The following is a 14,666-nucleotide window of genomic DNA, read 5'->3' as shown; positions in this document are numbered from 1 at the left end:
ATTAGCAAACCCAACATTTTTGAAATATTATTCCAAAATTTATCCTTGTATTAAATCATTTATATACAAAAAATAAGAAAATAAATAAATAAATAAATTTCCTAACCTAACCTAATTTACCTTAAAGAAGGATAAATTTTAGGATATTTAAAAAAATTATGGGTGTGCTAATCATGACATGATCCCAATGATTATAAAAAAGAGGTATGTATTGGATAAATTAACTGGGTCCATATGAAAGTGGCAGTTGCCAACAGGTCTATCCAAACAGTCCTCACATGTTATCACCATTATTTGATGCAGCCTAAACACAGATTTCATATGAAAATATTCATTCTATTTTTTTTTTTTTTCAGTTTAGACTATGGTAAAGATGATTGTTGTCCACAAAGGGTTCTGTAGATTCTACCATGATTATTCCAGAATACTAAAAGTATAAGACTTAATGAACTTCCTGTAATACGATCAAGATACGAATGAAAACAATATTGAGTTCTACTGATTACGTGATACTAGACAATAAACGGTTTAGTCTTTAGCCAACAGTAGATGTCGACCTCGACTCATAGTCATACCAAGTGCAAATCATATATTTATATTATTCCTTACTCTCTTGACAGATTCTATTCATTCTCCTGTCCCAAGGATCATGCTCGTTCAGTCTTCGTCTTCTCTGTTGCCATTACTGACGCAATCTTCGGGTTCCAATTTCCCTGCATGACCGAACTGATTACATTGATTTCAGACTTAATTCACAACCACAGCTAGGTAGGTCAAACACCACCAGAGGCGCCACCGTCGATGACGAGCACAATAGCGCGTCATTTTATGCGCACGCCATTCAAACGGCCAAATTTACATACACCGCGGGAAATTTAATTAATAAAAATGTTGTGTGAGTGTATTTACTACGATCGTAGTAAATTTCAAACATTCACATCACCAGTTACATGTCGGTCAATAAAGACATAAGATAAACATGGCGGCCTGCATTCAGCAGCAGATCGAAAATTGGTATATGTTTCAACGTAAAAAATGAGCTAACAAATTTATGGTGCGGGCAACTGATCATAATCAACCAAAACTACTAGTATCGCTGATTATTCTAATACCAAAATAAAGGCAGCGTGTTACGGTAGAGATGAGAAATCGGTGGTTTTAATTAGTTGTTTTTTTCTATCGGGTCGGATTATCGGATAACAACATCAACATCCATCCTGCCATCTTATCTATCACTGGTGGTATGGATCAAACTTCACTCTATTAAGTTTCTTACTATTATGTTATTAGTGTAATAGACTTATAGTTGAATTATTTGAACTATTTCCTTTAAAATGTGTGATTTTCATGTAATTTGATCAAAGACAAGTTACGTTTTCATCCTCCGTAATATTACGGACCACAGCTACGATTCGTCCTGCCCGCTATCTATGATCACTGGTGGTATGGATCAAACTACACTATTAAGTTTGTTACTATTGGGTTATTAATGTAATAGCTTGCATATAATTGAATTATTCAAACTATTTTCTTTAAAATGTGTGATTTTCATGTAATTTCACGGTATTCGTAGCTGTGGTGGGTAATTTTGCAGAGGATAAAAACGTAATTCTATGATCAAATTACATGGAAATCACACATTTTATAGAAAATAGGTCAAATAATGCAACCATATGCTAATTTTTTTTATATAAAATTGTGCCTGTCAGTAAAAACCGTCATTGTTTACGTTTCGGCCCGATTTCCTCGGACAAAATAGGCCCGATTTAATTCCATTCAAAATGCAATATCTCGAGAACTAGGACAGCTAGATGGTAATTCAAATTGCATTATACTCATAGCGACTTTTTGAATCCCATGAGAACTACTTCAGCTCAAATATCAGGAATTCCATTTTCATATTGACCTAGCTATAATATGCGATTTTCATGGCGGAAACGAATAACAAAAAAAAACGTTGCTTCAAGCAAATCTACTAACGAACGAAGCCGCTAGGATACGGTCCAAATGCCACGTCGTCTGTCCACTCCAGTAACTGTCTGTTAGATGATGACTTTCATGTTGTGGACTGGGTGTTCTCCAACAACAGGTGACATTAATAAGTGCTGTTACAAAGACATTAAGGCTTCCTTGGACTTTATGAGAGAACATGGGGTTCTGCCATTGTCTGTTAATTGCCCAAGATACAATAATAATCAGGCCATCAGCATCTGTGACAATAACTTGGATAATATTTACAATTTGAGATACCAACCTACAAAATAGTGGTTAGGTCATAATAGACTAATTTGTCATCCTTTCATTTCTTTGATCTCAGCATCTATCAAAACAATCATGGCACATCATTCAACCGCTGCAGTTTCGTTCATTAGTAAATCTGATTTAGCAACTTTTTTGTTGTTTCTGTCAAGAAAAACCCATATTACGTGAATGTATTATAATTTACAATATTTAAAATTTCAATTTTTATTGCTATATGATGTAGGTGTGCTCTTCTAAAAGTTTACTCAAATAAGTGAATATATTTGAAAGGTTATTGCATTTGGTATTATTCCAATAACATGCAGACATATTCTTCATTTTCTTTTTTGCATTTCAAAGATTAATTTTTCCAATGTAGTGGGTCGGTTAAAACATTGGTGTTTTGGGTGACATTACCCAAAACACCTAATTTGTGACCCAAAGCATTCCAGAACTATGAACAGTAACAGTTAGTGGTATTCTCTCATTAAAAAAAGATATGTGAATGTGTTTACCAGACATTACTTATTGGAATCAAAGGGAAATTGGAGTGTGTTGGGAGACACTGCTCATTCTGTTTGAGTGTTTTGTGTGACAAACACAAGGTAGAAGCAAAGGGCCTGTACATGACACCATTCATTCACCAGAAGTTGGTTTATTACTAATCTGAGGGAAATGGACACTTCTTATTATTCAAAGTTTTGAAGGGCATCACTGACATAGGTGAGAGGGGGCATGGAGAAACCTTTAGGAATGCATGACAATCCCAACAGACAAAATCCCGGCCAGTCAAGTAGAACTGTTTTTTGTATTAATATCAGAATAAATGGACATGAAACACTCATACAGTATGAGCAGAGCATCACCCAAAAGAATCCAATTTCTCTTTGATATCAGTAAATAACATCTGGTAAATATATAGACATAACTTTTCTTAAAAATAAAATACCACTAAATGTTATTGTTTACAGTTCTGTAATGTTTTCTTTGTGTTTTGGGTGTTTGACTGACTGCTATGCAATGGTTATATTGGGGTTGAGTGGTTGATGGAGGAGGTGAGTCTAACCTTACCCAACCCAACCCCATGTATGTATAGGAGATGACAGGTTCAATTAGGTTGGTAGGGTAATTTACTTTTCATTCAATGGTGTCAGAAATAATGATTTTATATTTTAATCCATAGGCTTTTGGTGGTATTTCTACCAAAATTAATTTGTGGGAGTATCCCCTGAAAAAATAGAGAACAAGAGTTTATCAGTAGAAGTTAATATCAGAGTGACATGAATCACACTATGAAACATTAATATAAGACATCCTTGATTGGAGGGTGTGTGGTGGACCTCTGCAGAAGATTTATCATGAGGAAGAAGGTAGATGATAGGCCTATTCCAGGATGTGCATGGCTGTGACCAAAGCTATCACCTTTGCCATATCTGTTTGGACTTTTGGGGTAGGTAATTGAGTTACTGCCAGGAATTGGAGAGAAGTATGTAATTTGAACCCACAACTAAATGAATTTGAGACCAACAAAAGGGTATGGAATGGATGAAAAGTATGCCTTGACTATGGCACTATCCTTTTAGGAGGAAAGGGCCTATTGGTTTGCAATGTTGTCAGCTATTATAACTGGTACACAGGTTGCACAGTAACTCATGCCAGAATGCTCATCTGGTAACGTGTTTTTGCTTACATTGTAAAGAAACATTATGAATGGGTCAAAGCAAACACTATTATAATGACCAGTTTAACATTTTTGGAGTTTCCACTATATGAAGTTGATATGATGTATCTACCTAGTTGTATTATACGGGAAGGGGAGCTATGCTTGTAGTGACCCGTCTTTGTACAGGGTGGGGCGCGGAAACTTCCCGATTTGGGGATTGAATTATAAAGTGTTTACACTTCACAATTCTTTATTCTACTTTTATGTCTGTCACACAACATGGGAGATTTACTTTTACACAGTTCTAAAAACAATATCTTTTAAATGTCCACCTCCATTGTCAATACACTGATTCAGACGATTTCGGAAGCTTTGGTCTACTCTCTCTAGCATGGTGAGCAGTATATTGGCTATTTGAGTGCGGATGGCATTCTGTAGGTCTTCCAGGGTCTGTGGACGGTCGTTATAAACCATGGATTTGAGATAATCCCACAGGAAATAATCACAGGGGGCTAAATCAGGCGAGCGCGCTGGCCAGTTTAAATTGCCTCTCAGGGAAATCAGCGCGCTCGCCTGATTTAGGCCCCTATGATTATTTCCTGTTGGGTTATCTCAAATCCATGGTTTATAGCGACCTTCCATAGACCCTGGAAGACCTACAGAATGCCATCCGCACTCAAATAGCCAATATACTGCTCACCATGCTAGAGAGAGTAGACCAAAGCTTCTGAAATCGTCTGAATCAGTGTATTGACAATGGAGGTGGACATTTAAAAGATATTGTTTTTAGAACTGTGTAAAAGTAAATCTCCCATGTTTTGTGACAGACATAAAAGTAGAATAAAGAATTGTGAAGTGTAAACATTTTACAATTCAATCCCCAAATCGGGAAGTTTCCGCGCCCCACCCTGTATCTCACAACATCTAGTTTGTTCTTAAATTCTTGTATGGTGTTTGCACAGACTATTGTTACATCCAATTGTGTGGATTTTTTTTTTTCAGATTTCTTCTATAAATATCCTTTTTGAGTTTCTTTTCATGTCCCCTTGATTTTCTTCTAACACATTTTAATAAATCTTCTCTGTCAAGGACTTCCATGCCTTTCATGATTCTGTAAATGGCTGATAGATTGCCTCCTTCTCATCTTTGTTCCAGGGTTGGTCATTCCAGTTTAGACAAATTTTGAAAGTGTTAGGGCCATTTTTCTCATTGCTCTTTGGATTCTATTTTCCTTATATATTTTTTTTGTACTGGGTGTCCATAGTGTTGCAGCATACTCCAATCTTGGTCTTATCAGTGTGACTAGTATTTTTTTACCATTACCTCATCCAAGTAATGAAAAGTCACCTTTATTGAACTTAGTAAATTGTAGGTTTCTTCTACTATTTTGTTTATCTGCTTGTCTGGTGACATAGCTTTGGTAATGATTACTCCTAGGTCCTTTTCGGAACCCATTTTTTTTTTACTTCCTTTACACTGATTTTATGTTGTCCTGATATTTTTGTTTTATTTTTTCCAAATTCCATCATACTACATTTCTTAATGTTGAAGTTCACTTCCCACTTTTTCCTCCTTTCCCAGACCTTGTCCAGGTCTCTCTGTAGTGATTCACATTCTTTTTCTGTACCTTCTTTAGTAGTTTTGCATCGTCTGCAAAGAAGTTCACGGATTTACCTAGTTGTATTATACGGGAAGGGGAGCTGTGCTTGTAGTGATCTGTCTTTGTATCTCTCAGCATCTAGTTTGTTCTTAAATTCTTGTGTGGTGTTTGCACACACTATTGTTTTGTCCAATTTGTTCCAGACATCCACCACTCTGTGTGGGAAACTATTTTTTTTAGATCTCTTGTTTATCTTTTTTTTTTTTTTCATGTCCTCTTGTTTTCTTTTTATCCCACTAATAAGTCTTCTCTGTCAAGGACTTCCATGCCTTTTATGATTCTGTAAATGGCCAGTAGATCTCCTCTTTCTCTTCTTTGTTTCAGGGTTGGTAGTTCCACACATCTCCCTCCATTTACAGTGTCATTTCCTGTGCCCTTTCCATAGCTAAATGCTGCTTTCCATGCCTAGCTATGAGAAGGTGCCCACCTATATGTCCACACTACTTGCTACCAACCACCGCTTGTCTGCTGTTGATATTGGTTATCGATTATCAAGTTGTTCATATCAATATATCTACTTGCACACATGTCAACTTCTTAGATATAGTGAAAACTCCAAAAGTGGTAAACTGGTCACCATTATGGAGTGTGCTCTGACCCATTCATATTCTTTCACTAAAATGTAAACAAATAAAAAAAATTGTTAGATCAACTCTCTGACAAGGGCCACTGTGCTACCAGTGTACCAGATATAAGTGCTGGCGATAGTACGTATCCAGTAGTGGGATTCAGCCAGTTCGTACCGGTTCGTTAGAACTGTCTCACGGAATTTTACTAGTTCGGCGAACCGGCTAGTCGCTGTCAGTCATTGTCACTGGTCTCCTGTATCCGGTAAGTACCTGAAAGGTACGTTTCGTTAGTGATTTAGTGCATAGTTTATTTACATAAGTAGTGACCAGGTTTGTTACCATGATAAAAAGTAAAGCAATAACTTATTAAAACGCACGAATTCATTTCCTGAAAATTTTACGATTTCTAGCAAATAACTGAATTACAAATTTTGCCAGATGAAGGCGTAATAATTCAAGGAAATTACACTGGCAGCTAGGTTCAAAATATGGCCTTTTTTATTTTAATTAATACTCTATATCTAATGGCTTTTTTGCTAATTTGGTGAACGACCACCATCTATACTTTAGCCCCCCAAAAAAGTGGCCAGCCCCCCCATTAGCCCCCCCAACTGAAATGAGCAAATTGAAAATTTAAAACACTCATTTAAATAATTTTATTAAGTGGAATCATTAATTGCCAGGGCTAAAGATTTGTCAGCCATCAGTGCTAGCCCAACCATTAACCCCCTCCCCTTCTGAAATGAGGATAATATATGTGTATTATCCTATTACTATTAGCCCCCCCAAAAAATTTGCTCAGCCCCCCCTTAGACTCCCCAATTAAGAATTCCTGACGCCGCCGCTGCATAGATATATCTTCATATTATCAAGTTTATCATTACCTCTATATCATTATATGATGTTTAAAAATTTCTTACATTTTTTGGGGGGGAAATAGCTATGATTGATCATTTTATTTGTTAGAATCCAGGATCAACATGTGGACATAAATAATGCAAATTTGACATGTATATATATATATATATATATATATATATATATATATATATATATATATATATATATATATATATATATATATAGTATATATCTATGTATATATATATATATATATATATATATATATATATATATATATATAAATATATATATATATATGTATGTATGTATGTATATAGAACCGGATGACAAAATATTTTAATCCCACCACTGTACGTATCTATGTACTAGTATTATGTTCTTTTATGGAGTATTTATGTGGGAAGCGTCTATTTGAGAAACAGTAATATGGGAAATGCTCAAATTAGACCAAAGCTTGCAAAATATCCAACTTTTCATTAATTGATGTTGATAGGTAGGGATGCTTAAACTGAGATGATATTGATATCAAATAAAGTTTCCACAAAGAGAATGAGGAAACAAGTATTTTAACAGTATAGCACAAGTATCACAACTTGTTAGATATCATAGGTTTCATGAAAGATGGTCGGGTTTGTGTATATAATGTGTGTTTCAACGACTTGTAAGTTGAAAATGTTAAAGCTCTAGTTCTCCCATTATACATATTCATCTAGCTACTTCCACATTAACTGGGGTTGCTTCTTTTATAACAGTTCCTGTCTGAGAGCATAATAGTTGTTTATTTTCTAAGTAGGTATTTTACTAAATGTAACAAGAAAGATAATGGATAGTACCTCTACAATTTCTTAAATCACTTTTATTTGTTGTATTTTGCTAAAATAACACAGGCAGAGCATATATTTTTGATAATGTGATTCACATCAATCATTTCAGTCAAATGAGATAAACGGAATAAGCGTTCTTAGAGTAGAAGTAAAAGAAGCGGTAAGACGGAAAAATAAAGCCTTTAGAATTTGGATGAAGACAAGAAGGCCTCAGGATAGGCAAGAATATGTCTTCAGGAGAAATGAAGCAGAGACTATAAAAAGAAAAGCAAAGGAAAACAGCTGGTTAAAGATTGGAGATCTTGAAAGAGATATGAACGGGACAAGGAAACTAATATTTAGTCTTGCAAAGTCGTATAGGAAAGGAAATACGGTACCAACCCATTCTATAAGAGACAAGGATGATTATTAATAGAATCACAAGAAATTAGTCAAAGATGGACAGAGTATTTTGAGGATCTGTTGAACTTCACAGGACAAGATGAAGATGAAAGAGAGTACAACCCAGAATATATGGGGGAAAGAGAAGTGGAAAGCGAAGTGGAAGACACAGGAAGAAATAAATGGAAAATAACTAAAGCAGAATTGAGAGCAGCTGTAGAAAGGATGAAAAATGGGAAAGCATCAGGAGAGGATGAAATTTCAACAGAAATTATAAAGAAAATGGGAAACACTGGACTAGAGTGGATGTTAGAAGTGATAAATATAGCATGGAGAAATAAACAAGTCCCAGATGATTGGACAAAAGCGGTGATATGTCCAATGCACAAAAAAGGTGACAAAACAGATTGTGGAAACTATAGAGGCATCTCTCTACTATCACACACAGGAAAGATCTATGAAAGAATTTTGGAAAAACGATTAAGAAGCATAGTTGAACATAAAATAAAAGAATCTCAGAGTGGTTTTAGACCAGGACGAGGAACAATCAACAATATCTTTACTCTAAAAATCTTAATGGAAAAATGTTGGGAGTGGGACAGACAATGCCTTGGGTTTATTGACCTTCAAAAGGCTTTCACTAGAGTACCAAGAGATTAGTTATGGCAAGCTATTGAACACGATGAATACGAGGTACCAGTGAATCTAATAAAAGCTATTAAGAGTTTATATGAAAATAGTGAAAGTAGAGTAAAGACTGAGAAAAGAGACAGTAAGTGGTTTAGGGTCAAGTGTGGAGTAAGACAAGGCGGAGTGCTATCTCCATTATTGTTTATAATGGACATGGATAGGATAATTTAGGATATTGAAGGAGAGAGAAATATGAACCCACTGGTGCTTGCGTATGCTGACGATATAGCTTTAGCTGCAAACAGTTGGGAAGATCTACAAACTGAAATGGACAAATGGAATGATGTGCTAAAACAATACAGGATGCAGATGAATGTTACAAAATGGAAGTAATGTGTGTTGATAGAAGGCGAGTTGAGGGAAGAATTGAAGTTGATGGACAACAATTAATTCAGGTCGAACATTTTAAGTATTTGGGAGTGGAATTCAGTGATAATAACCAGCAGGAGACTGAAATAAACAGCAGGATTACAAAATATAACAACACTCTAAATATTTTGTACCCACTATTAAAAGAAAAAAGCATCCCACTTCAATGCAAGAAGACAATTTATGTCTCAGTGTTAAGACCGGTGTTAACATATGGCAGTGAAGCCTGGTCCCTAAACACCAAATTAAAATGTCGCATTCAAGCAGCCAAAATGAGATCCCTTAGGATAATAAGAGGAGTGACAAGACGCGATAGATTAAGGAATGGGCGGATAAGACAGGAAATACGAGTGATGTAAGTGTTGGATTTAATAGAAGAGTGGAAGATGAGGTGGTTTGGACATGTTATGAGAATGACAAATTGAAGGTACCCAAGACAAATGCTGGAATGGGTACCCACAGGTAGAAGACCTGTAGGGAGACCCAGAACCAGATGGATTAATGGTGCTGAAGAAGCATTAGAAAGAAGAGACACCAACTTACCAGAAGTGAAAGAAAAAGAGACCTACGAGGATAGAGACGCATGGAGAAGTCTAGTGAAGAGCTGCCGCTGACAGGATTATTCCTACCAGGCGTAGGGTGAGAAAGGTGAGAGTAGGTCATGTATGGATTAAAGTCTTGTTATGGAGTTATATTAAGATATGACTGCTGTGACCAGCTGGACCATTCCCCACATCCAAATCTCATAACCTTGTGAGAAGGCTAGAGTTAAGTTTGAGTCATTCTGGTCGCGGTGGTGTGAGTATGCATGTAACTATTTGATGATTTTCAGTGCATTTCTAATGAAAGAGTAGATTATATCATATGACCATATATATTAGTATTTCTACCTATTTCATGTTAGGTGATGCCATGTACACATGATCCATTTATGTACAAAGGGACTTGAGTATGAAATGGTTTGTGTACAAAACATCCACAATCTAATTAGTATACATCTCAAAGAGTTAGTTGTCATTCTTATGATTAATTTTTTTTCCAGGAGGAGAGTAACTATCAACATTTCTTTGGAAGACCTATCCATAGCTTCCATGTAGTTGTCATACAATGAAGATAATCCAGTGTGACATCTGTGGCACAGTTATCACATGAATCATCTTAAACATCAAGTGACGACCCACGCAGGAGAAAAGCCTTTCCAGTGTGACCTGTGTGACAGTTTTCTCATGAAAGTTTGATATCAAACATCACGTGATGACCAACACAGAGAAGCATTTCCAGTATGACCTATGTGATTCTACTTTCTCAGACAAGGGTGAACTTAACTGTCATATGCTGACCCACACAGGACAAAAGCCTCTCCAATTTGACCTGTGTGATTCTGCTTTCTCACAAAAGAATGCTCTGAAATTTCACATGTTGACCCATACAGGAGAGAAGACTTTCCAGTGTGACCTGTGTGATGCAGCTTTCTCATGGAAGAGTGTTCTCAAACGTCACATGATGACCCACACAGGAGACAAGCCTTTCCGGTGTGGCCTTTGTGATTCTACATTCTCAAATAAGGGTAATCTCAAACGTCACATAATGACCCACACAGGAGAGAAGCCTTTCAAGTGTGACCTGTGTGATTCTTCTTTTGCGGAAAAGAGTAAACTCAAATGTCACATGCTGAACCACACAGGAGAGAAACCTTTCCGGTGTGACCTGTGTGATGCAGCTTTCCTACAGAAGAGTAATCTCAAATGTCACATGCTGATCCACACAGGAGAGAAGCCCTTCCAATGTGACCTGTGCGATTCTGCTTTCTCACAAAAGAGTAAACTCAAATGTCACATGCTGACCCACACAGGAGAGAAGCCTTTTCGGTGTGAGCTCTGTGATGCCGCCTTCTTTCAGAAAAGTCAACTCAAATATCACACGCTAACCCACACAGGAGAGAAGCCTTTCAAGTGTGAGCTATGTGATGCAGCTTTCCAACGAAAAAGTATTCTCAAGTGTCACATGCTGACCCACACAAAAGAGAGGCCTTTCCAATGTGAACTGTGCGATTCTGCTTTCTCGCGAAAGGGTCATCTCAAATGTCATATAATGACCCACACAGGAGAGAAGCCTTTCCACTGTGACCTGTGTGATTCTGCTTTCTCACAAAAGAATGAACTCAAATGTCACATACTGACCCACAAAGGAGAAAAACCTTTCCAGTGTGAGGTGTGTGATGCAGCTTTCTTACAAAAAAGTCAAATCAAGTATCACATGCTGACCCACACAGGAGAGAAGCCTTTCCAGTGTGACCTGTGCCATTCTGCTTTCTCATTAAAGGGTCATCTCAAGTATCACATAATGACCCACACAGGAGAGAAGCCTTTCCAATGTGATCAGTGCAGTGCAGCTTTCCTACGGAAGAATGATCTCAAACGTCACGTGATGACACACACTGGAGAGAAGCCCTTCCCGTGTGACCTGTGCAATGCAGGTTTCTCACGAAAGGGTGATCTCAAACGTCACATGCTGATCCACGCAGGAGAGAAGCCTTTCCAATGTGACCTATGTGATTCTGCTTTCTCACAAAAGGTTGATCTCAAATGTCACATGTTGAACCACACTAGAGAGAAGCCTTTCCAGTGTGACCTGTGTAATTCTACATTCTCACAAAAGAATCACCTCAAACATCACATGATGAACCACACAGGAGAGAAGCCTTTCCAGTGTAGCCTGTGTGATTCTGCATTCTCTCAAAAGGGTAATTTCAACCATCACATGATGACCCATACAGGAGAGAAGCCTTTCCAATGTGACTTGTGTGATTCAGCATTCTCACGAAAGGGAGATCTCAAACGTCACATGATGACCCATACAGGAGAGAAGCCTTTCCAATGTTCCCTCTGTGATTCTGCTTTCTCACAAAAGGGTGAACTCAAACGTCACATGCTGACCCACACAGGAGAGAAGCCTTTCCAGTGTGACCTGTGCAATTCTGCTTTCTCACTAAAGGGTGGTCTCAAATGTCACATGATTAAACACACTGGTGAGAAACTATTCCAGTGTGACCTGTGCAATAAATCTTTCTCACGAAAAGGTGTTCTCAAACGTCACATAATGATCCATAGAGGAGAGAAGACTTTCCAGTGTGACCTGTGCAATTCTTCTTTCTCACAAAAGAGTGTTCTCAAATGTCACATGATGACCCACACAGGAGAGAAACCTTTCTAATATGACCTGTGCAATTAATTCTCTCGCAAGAGGGGATCTTAAATATCATATGAACCACACTGAAGGAAAAATCATGTTAGTGTGACCAGTGTGATAGAGCTTTCTCATGAAAGGGTGATCTCAAACTTCATGTGATGACCCACCCAGTAGAGAAGGCTTTCTAGTGTGACCTGTGCGAAATAACCATCTCAAGTTAGGGTGTTCTCATATGTCACGTGATGAGCCATACAGGAGAGAAGCCTTTTCAGTGCGACCTGCGTGACCCAGCTTATTCACAAGAGTCATCTCAAAGATCGAATGGTGACTTTCATTGGAGGGGAGTCTATACATTTTGACCTATGTGATGTAGCTTTCTTACAAAAGAGTTTCCTTAAACTGCATATGATAACCCACACTGGAGAGAAATAGTTCTAGTTTGATTGTGTGATGCAGCTTTCTCATGAAAAAGTGGTCTCAAAAGTCACATGATTTTTACCCACTCTGGAGAGAAGCCTTTTACAGCGTGACTTGTGCAATACAGGTTTCTTAACCCATTAAACTCCGATGACAACATTCTTGTCATTTGGTCAAATAAAACAAAAAGTCATAAAACACCAAAATGTTTGATCAAACACCAGAAAAATACGACGTCAGTAGTCCTCGCTTCGCTCGCAGCGAAGCGAGGACTGACGTCGTATTTTTCTGGTGTTTGATCAAACATTTTGGTGTTTTATGACTTTTTGTTTTATTTGACCAAATGACAAGAATGTTGTCATCGGAGTTTAATGGGTTAAGTAAAGCTGATATCAAATATCACGTGATGACCCACACTAGAGAAAGGCTTCTCCAGCAGTGTGACATGTGACCTGCAGCTTTCAAAGGATTACAATGTCGGAGCATGCCGACAGGAGACCTTTTGGTCCATATCTAGGTCGGATGCGAAAAAAATCATAATAAAATAATAAATAAAAACTATAATAATGTAAACAAATAAAATACACAAATGCATAGGTATAATTAAATAATAAACAAACAGGTAAATAGTAAATAATAAATCGACATATAACTAATAATAAATGAAAATCAGACAGACAAATTATAACAAAACAAAAACAAATAATATAAGATAAATTATAATCATTACAGCATCTTGCTTAGGTGTTTATCTAAATGATTCGTAAAGCTTCGAACTGAACTACATTGCACTACCTGTGCAGGAAGTTTATTCCATTCATTGACTACACGGTTGGCAAAGTTGTTTCTACCTACTTCCAAATTGAATCTATTTCCGGACAGTTTGAGACCATTGTTTCTTGTCTGATTCTCATTCAATGTGAAAATTTGGTCACTTTTGATGTCAATTCCCTTTAAAATCTTAAAGACCTGTATCAAGTCACCTCTGAGTCTACGCTTTTTTAGGGAAAACAGATTCATATGTGTTAGTCGATTTTTGTATGATTTATTTTTGATATTTGGAATCAGTTTTGTGGCTCGCCGTTGTATTTTTTCCAGTCTGTCAATTTCTTTAATGAGATTCGGTGATCATATGGAAACAGCATATTCCAAATGTGGACGAACCAACGATTTATATAGCTTGTTAATGAGTGATGTACTTTTGAAATAAAAAGATCGCGCAATCAGTCCTAGAATCTCATTTGCTTTCTCAGAGGCTGAAATACACTGCTTGGATGATTTGAGGTCGTTACTGATAATTACGCCGAGATCTTTTTCACTATCCACTTTTGTTAACGAATTTCCAAATAACTTGTAATCGTACTTACTGTTATTTTTAACTATGTGCATTACCTTGCATTTACTTGTGTTAAATTTCATTAGTCACTTTTCAGACCATTGCTGTAATTTATCTAAACCTTCTTGAATATCTACATGGTTTGAGTGATCATTTGCCACTCCGCACAGTTTTGTATCATCAGCAAATTTGGAAACAGTAGATTTTAGTCCATGGTCTATATCATTTATATATACTATGAATAGAAGTGGCCCAAGAACGGAACCCTGAGGAACTCCACTTGTAACATTTTTCCATCTAGAAGTTTTTCCATTTAAAACAACTCTCTGTTTTCGACCATTCAACCAATTACTAGTCCAACCTAATAGGCTACCACTTATTCCGTGTAAAGCTAATTTAGTAAGTAGTCTTTCGTGTGGGACGGTATCAAAATATTTTGCAAAGTCTAGATATATTAAATCTA

General features: G+C 36.9%; 1 protein-coding gene across 1 annotated transcript; it reads left to right on the top strand.

Moving 5' to 3' along the window:
* Positions 1–1,958: 1,958 nt before the first annotated feature.
* Positions 1,959–13,001, top strand: LOC143030615 (uncharacterized). The gene is made up of 2 exons (XM_076193779.1): positions 1,959–2,089; positions 10,304–13,001. The coding sequence occupies exon 2, from the start codon at positions 10,516–10,518 to the stop codon at positions 12,472–12,474; it is 1,959 nt and encodes a 652-aa protein (XP_076049894.1). The 5' UTR covers positions 1,959–2,089; positions 10,304–10,515; the 3' UTR covers positions 12,475–13,001.
* Positions 13,002–14,666: the final 1,665 nt, after the last annotated feature.

This window comes from Oratosquilla oratoria, chromosome 12 (genome assembly GCF_046742065.1).
Source record: "Oratosquilla oratoria isolate Oo_2021 chromosome 12, ASM4674206v1, whole genome shotgun sequence".
Taxonomy (NCBI): domain Eukaryota; kingdom Metazoa; phylum Arthropoda; class Malacostraca; order Stomatopoda; family Squillidae; genus Oratosquilla; species Oratosquilla oratoria.
Note: the sequence above shows the minus strand (reverse complement) of the source record. Positions and strands in the feature narration are given on the sequence as shown.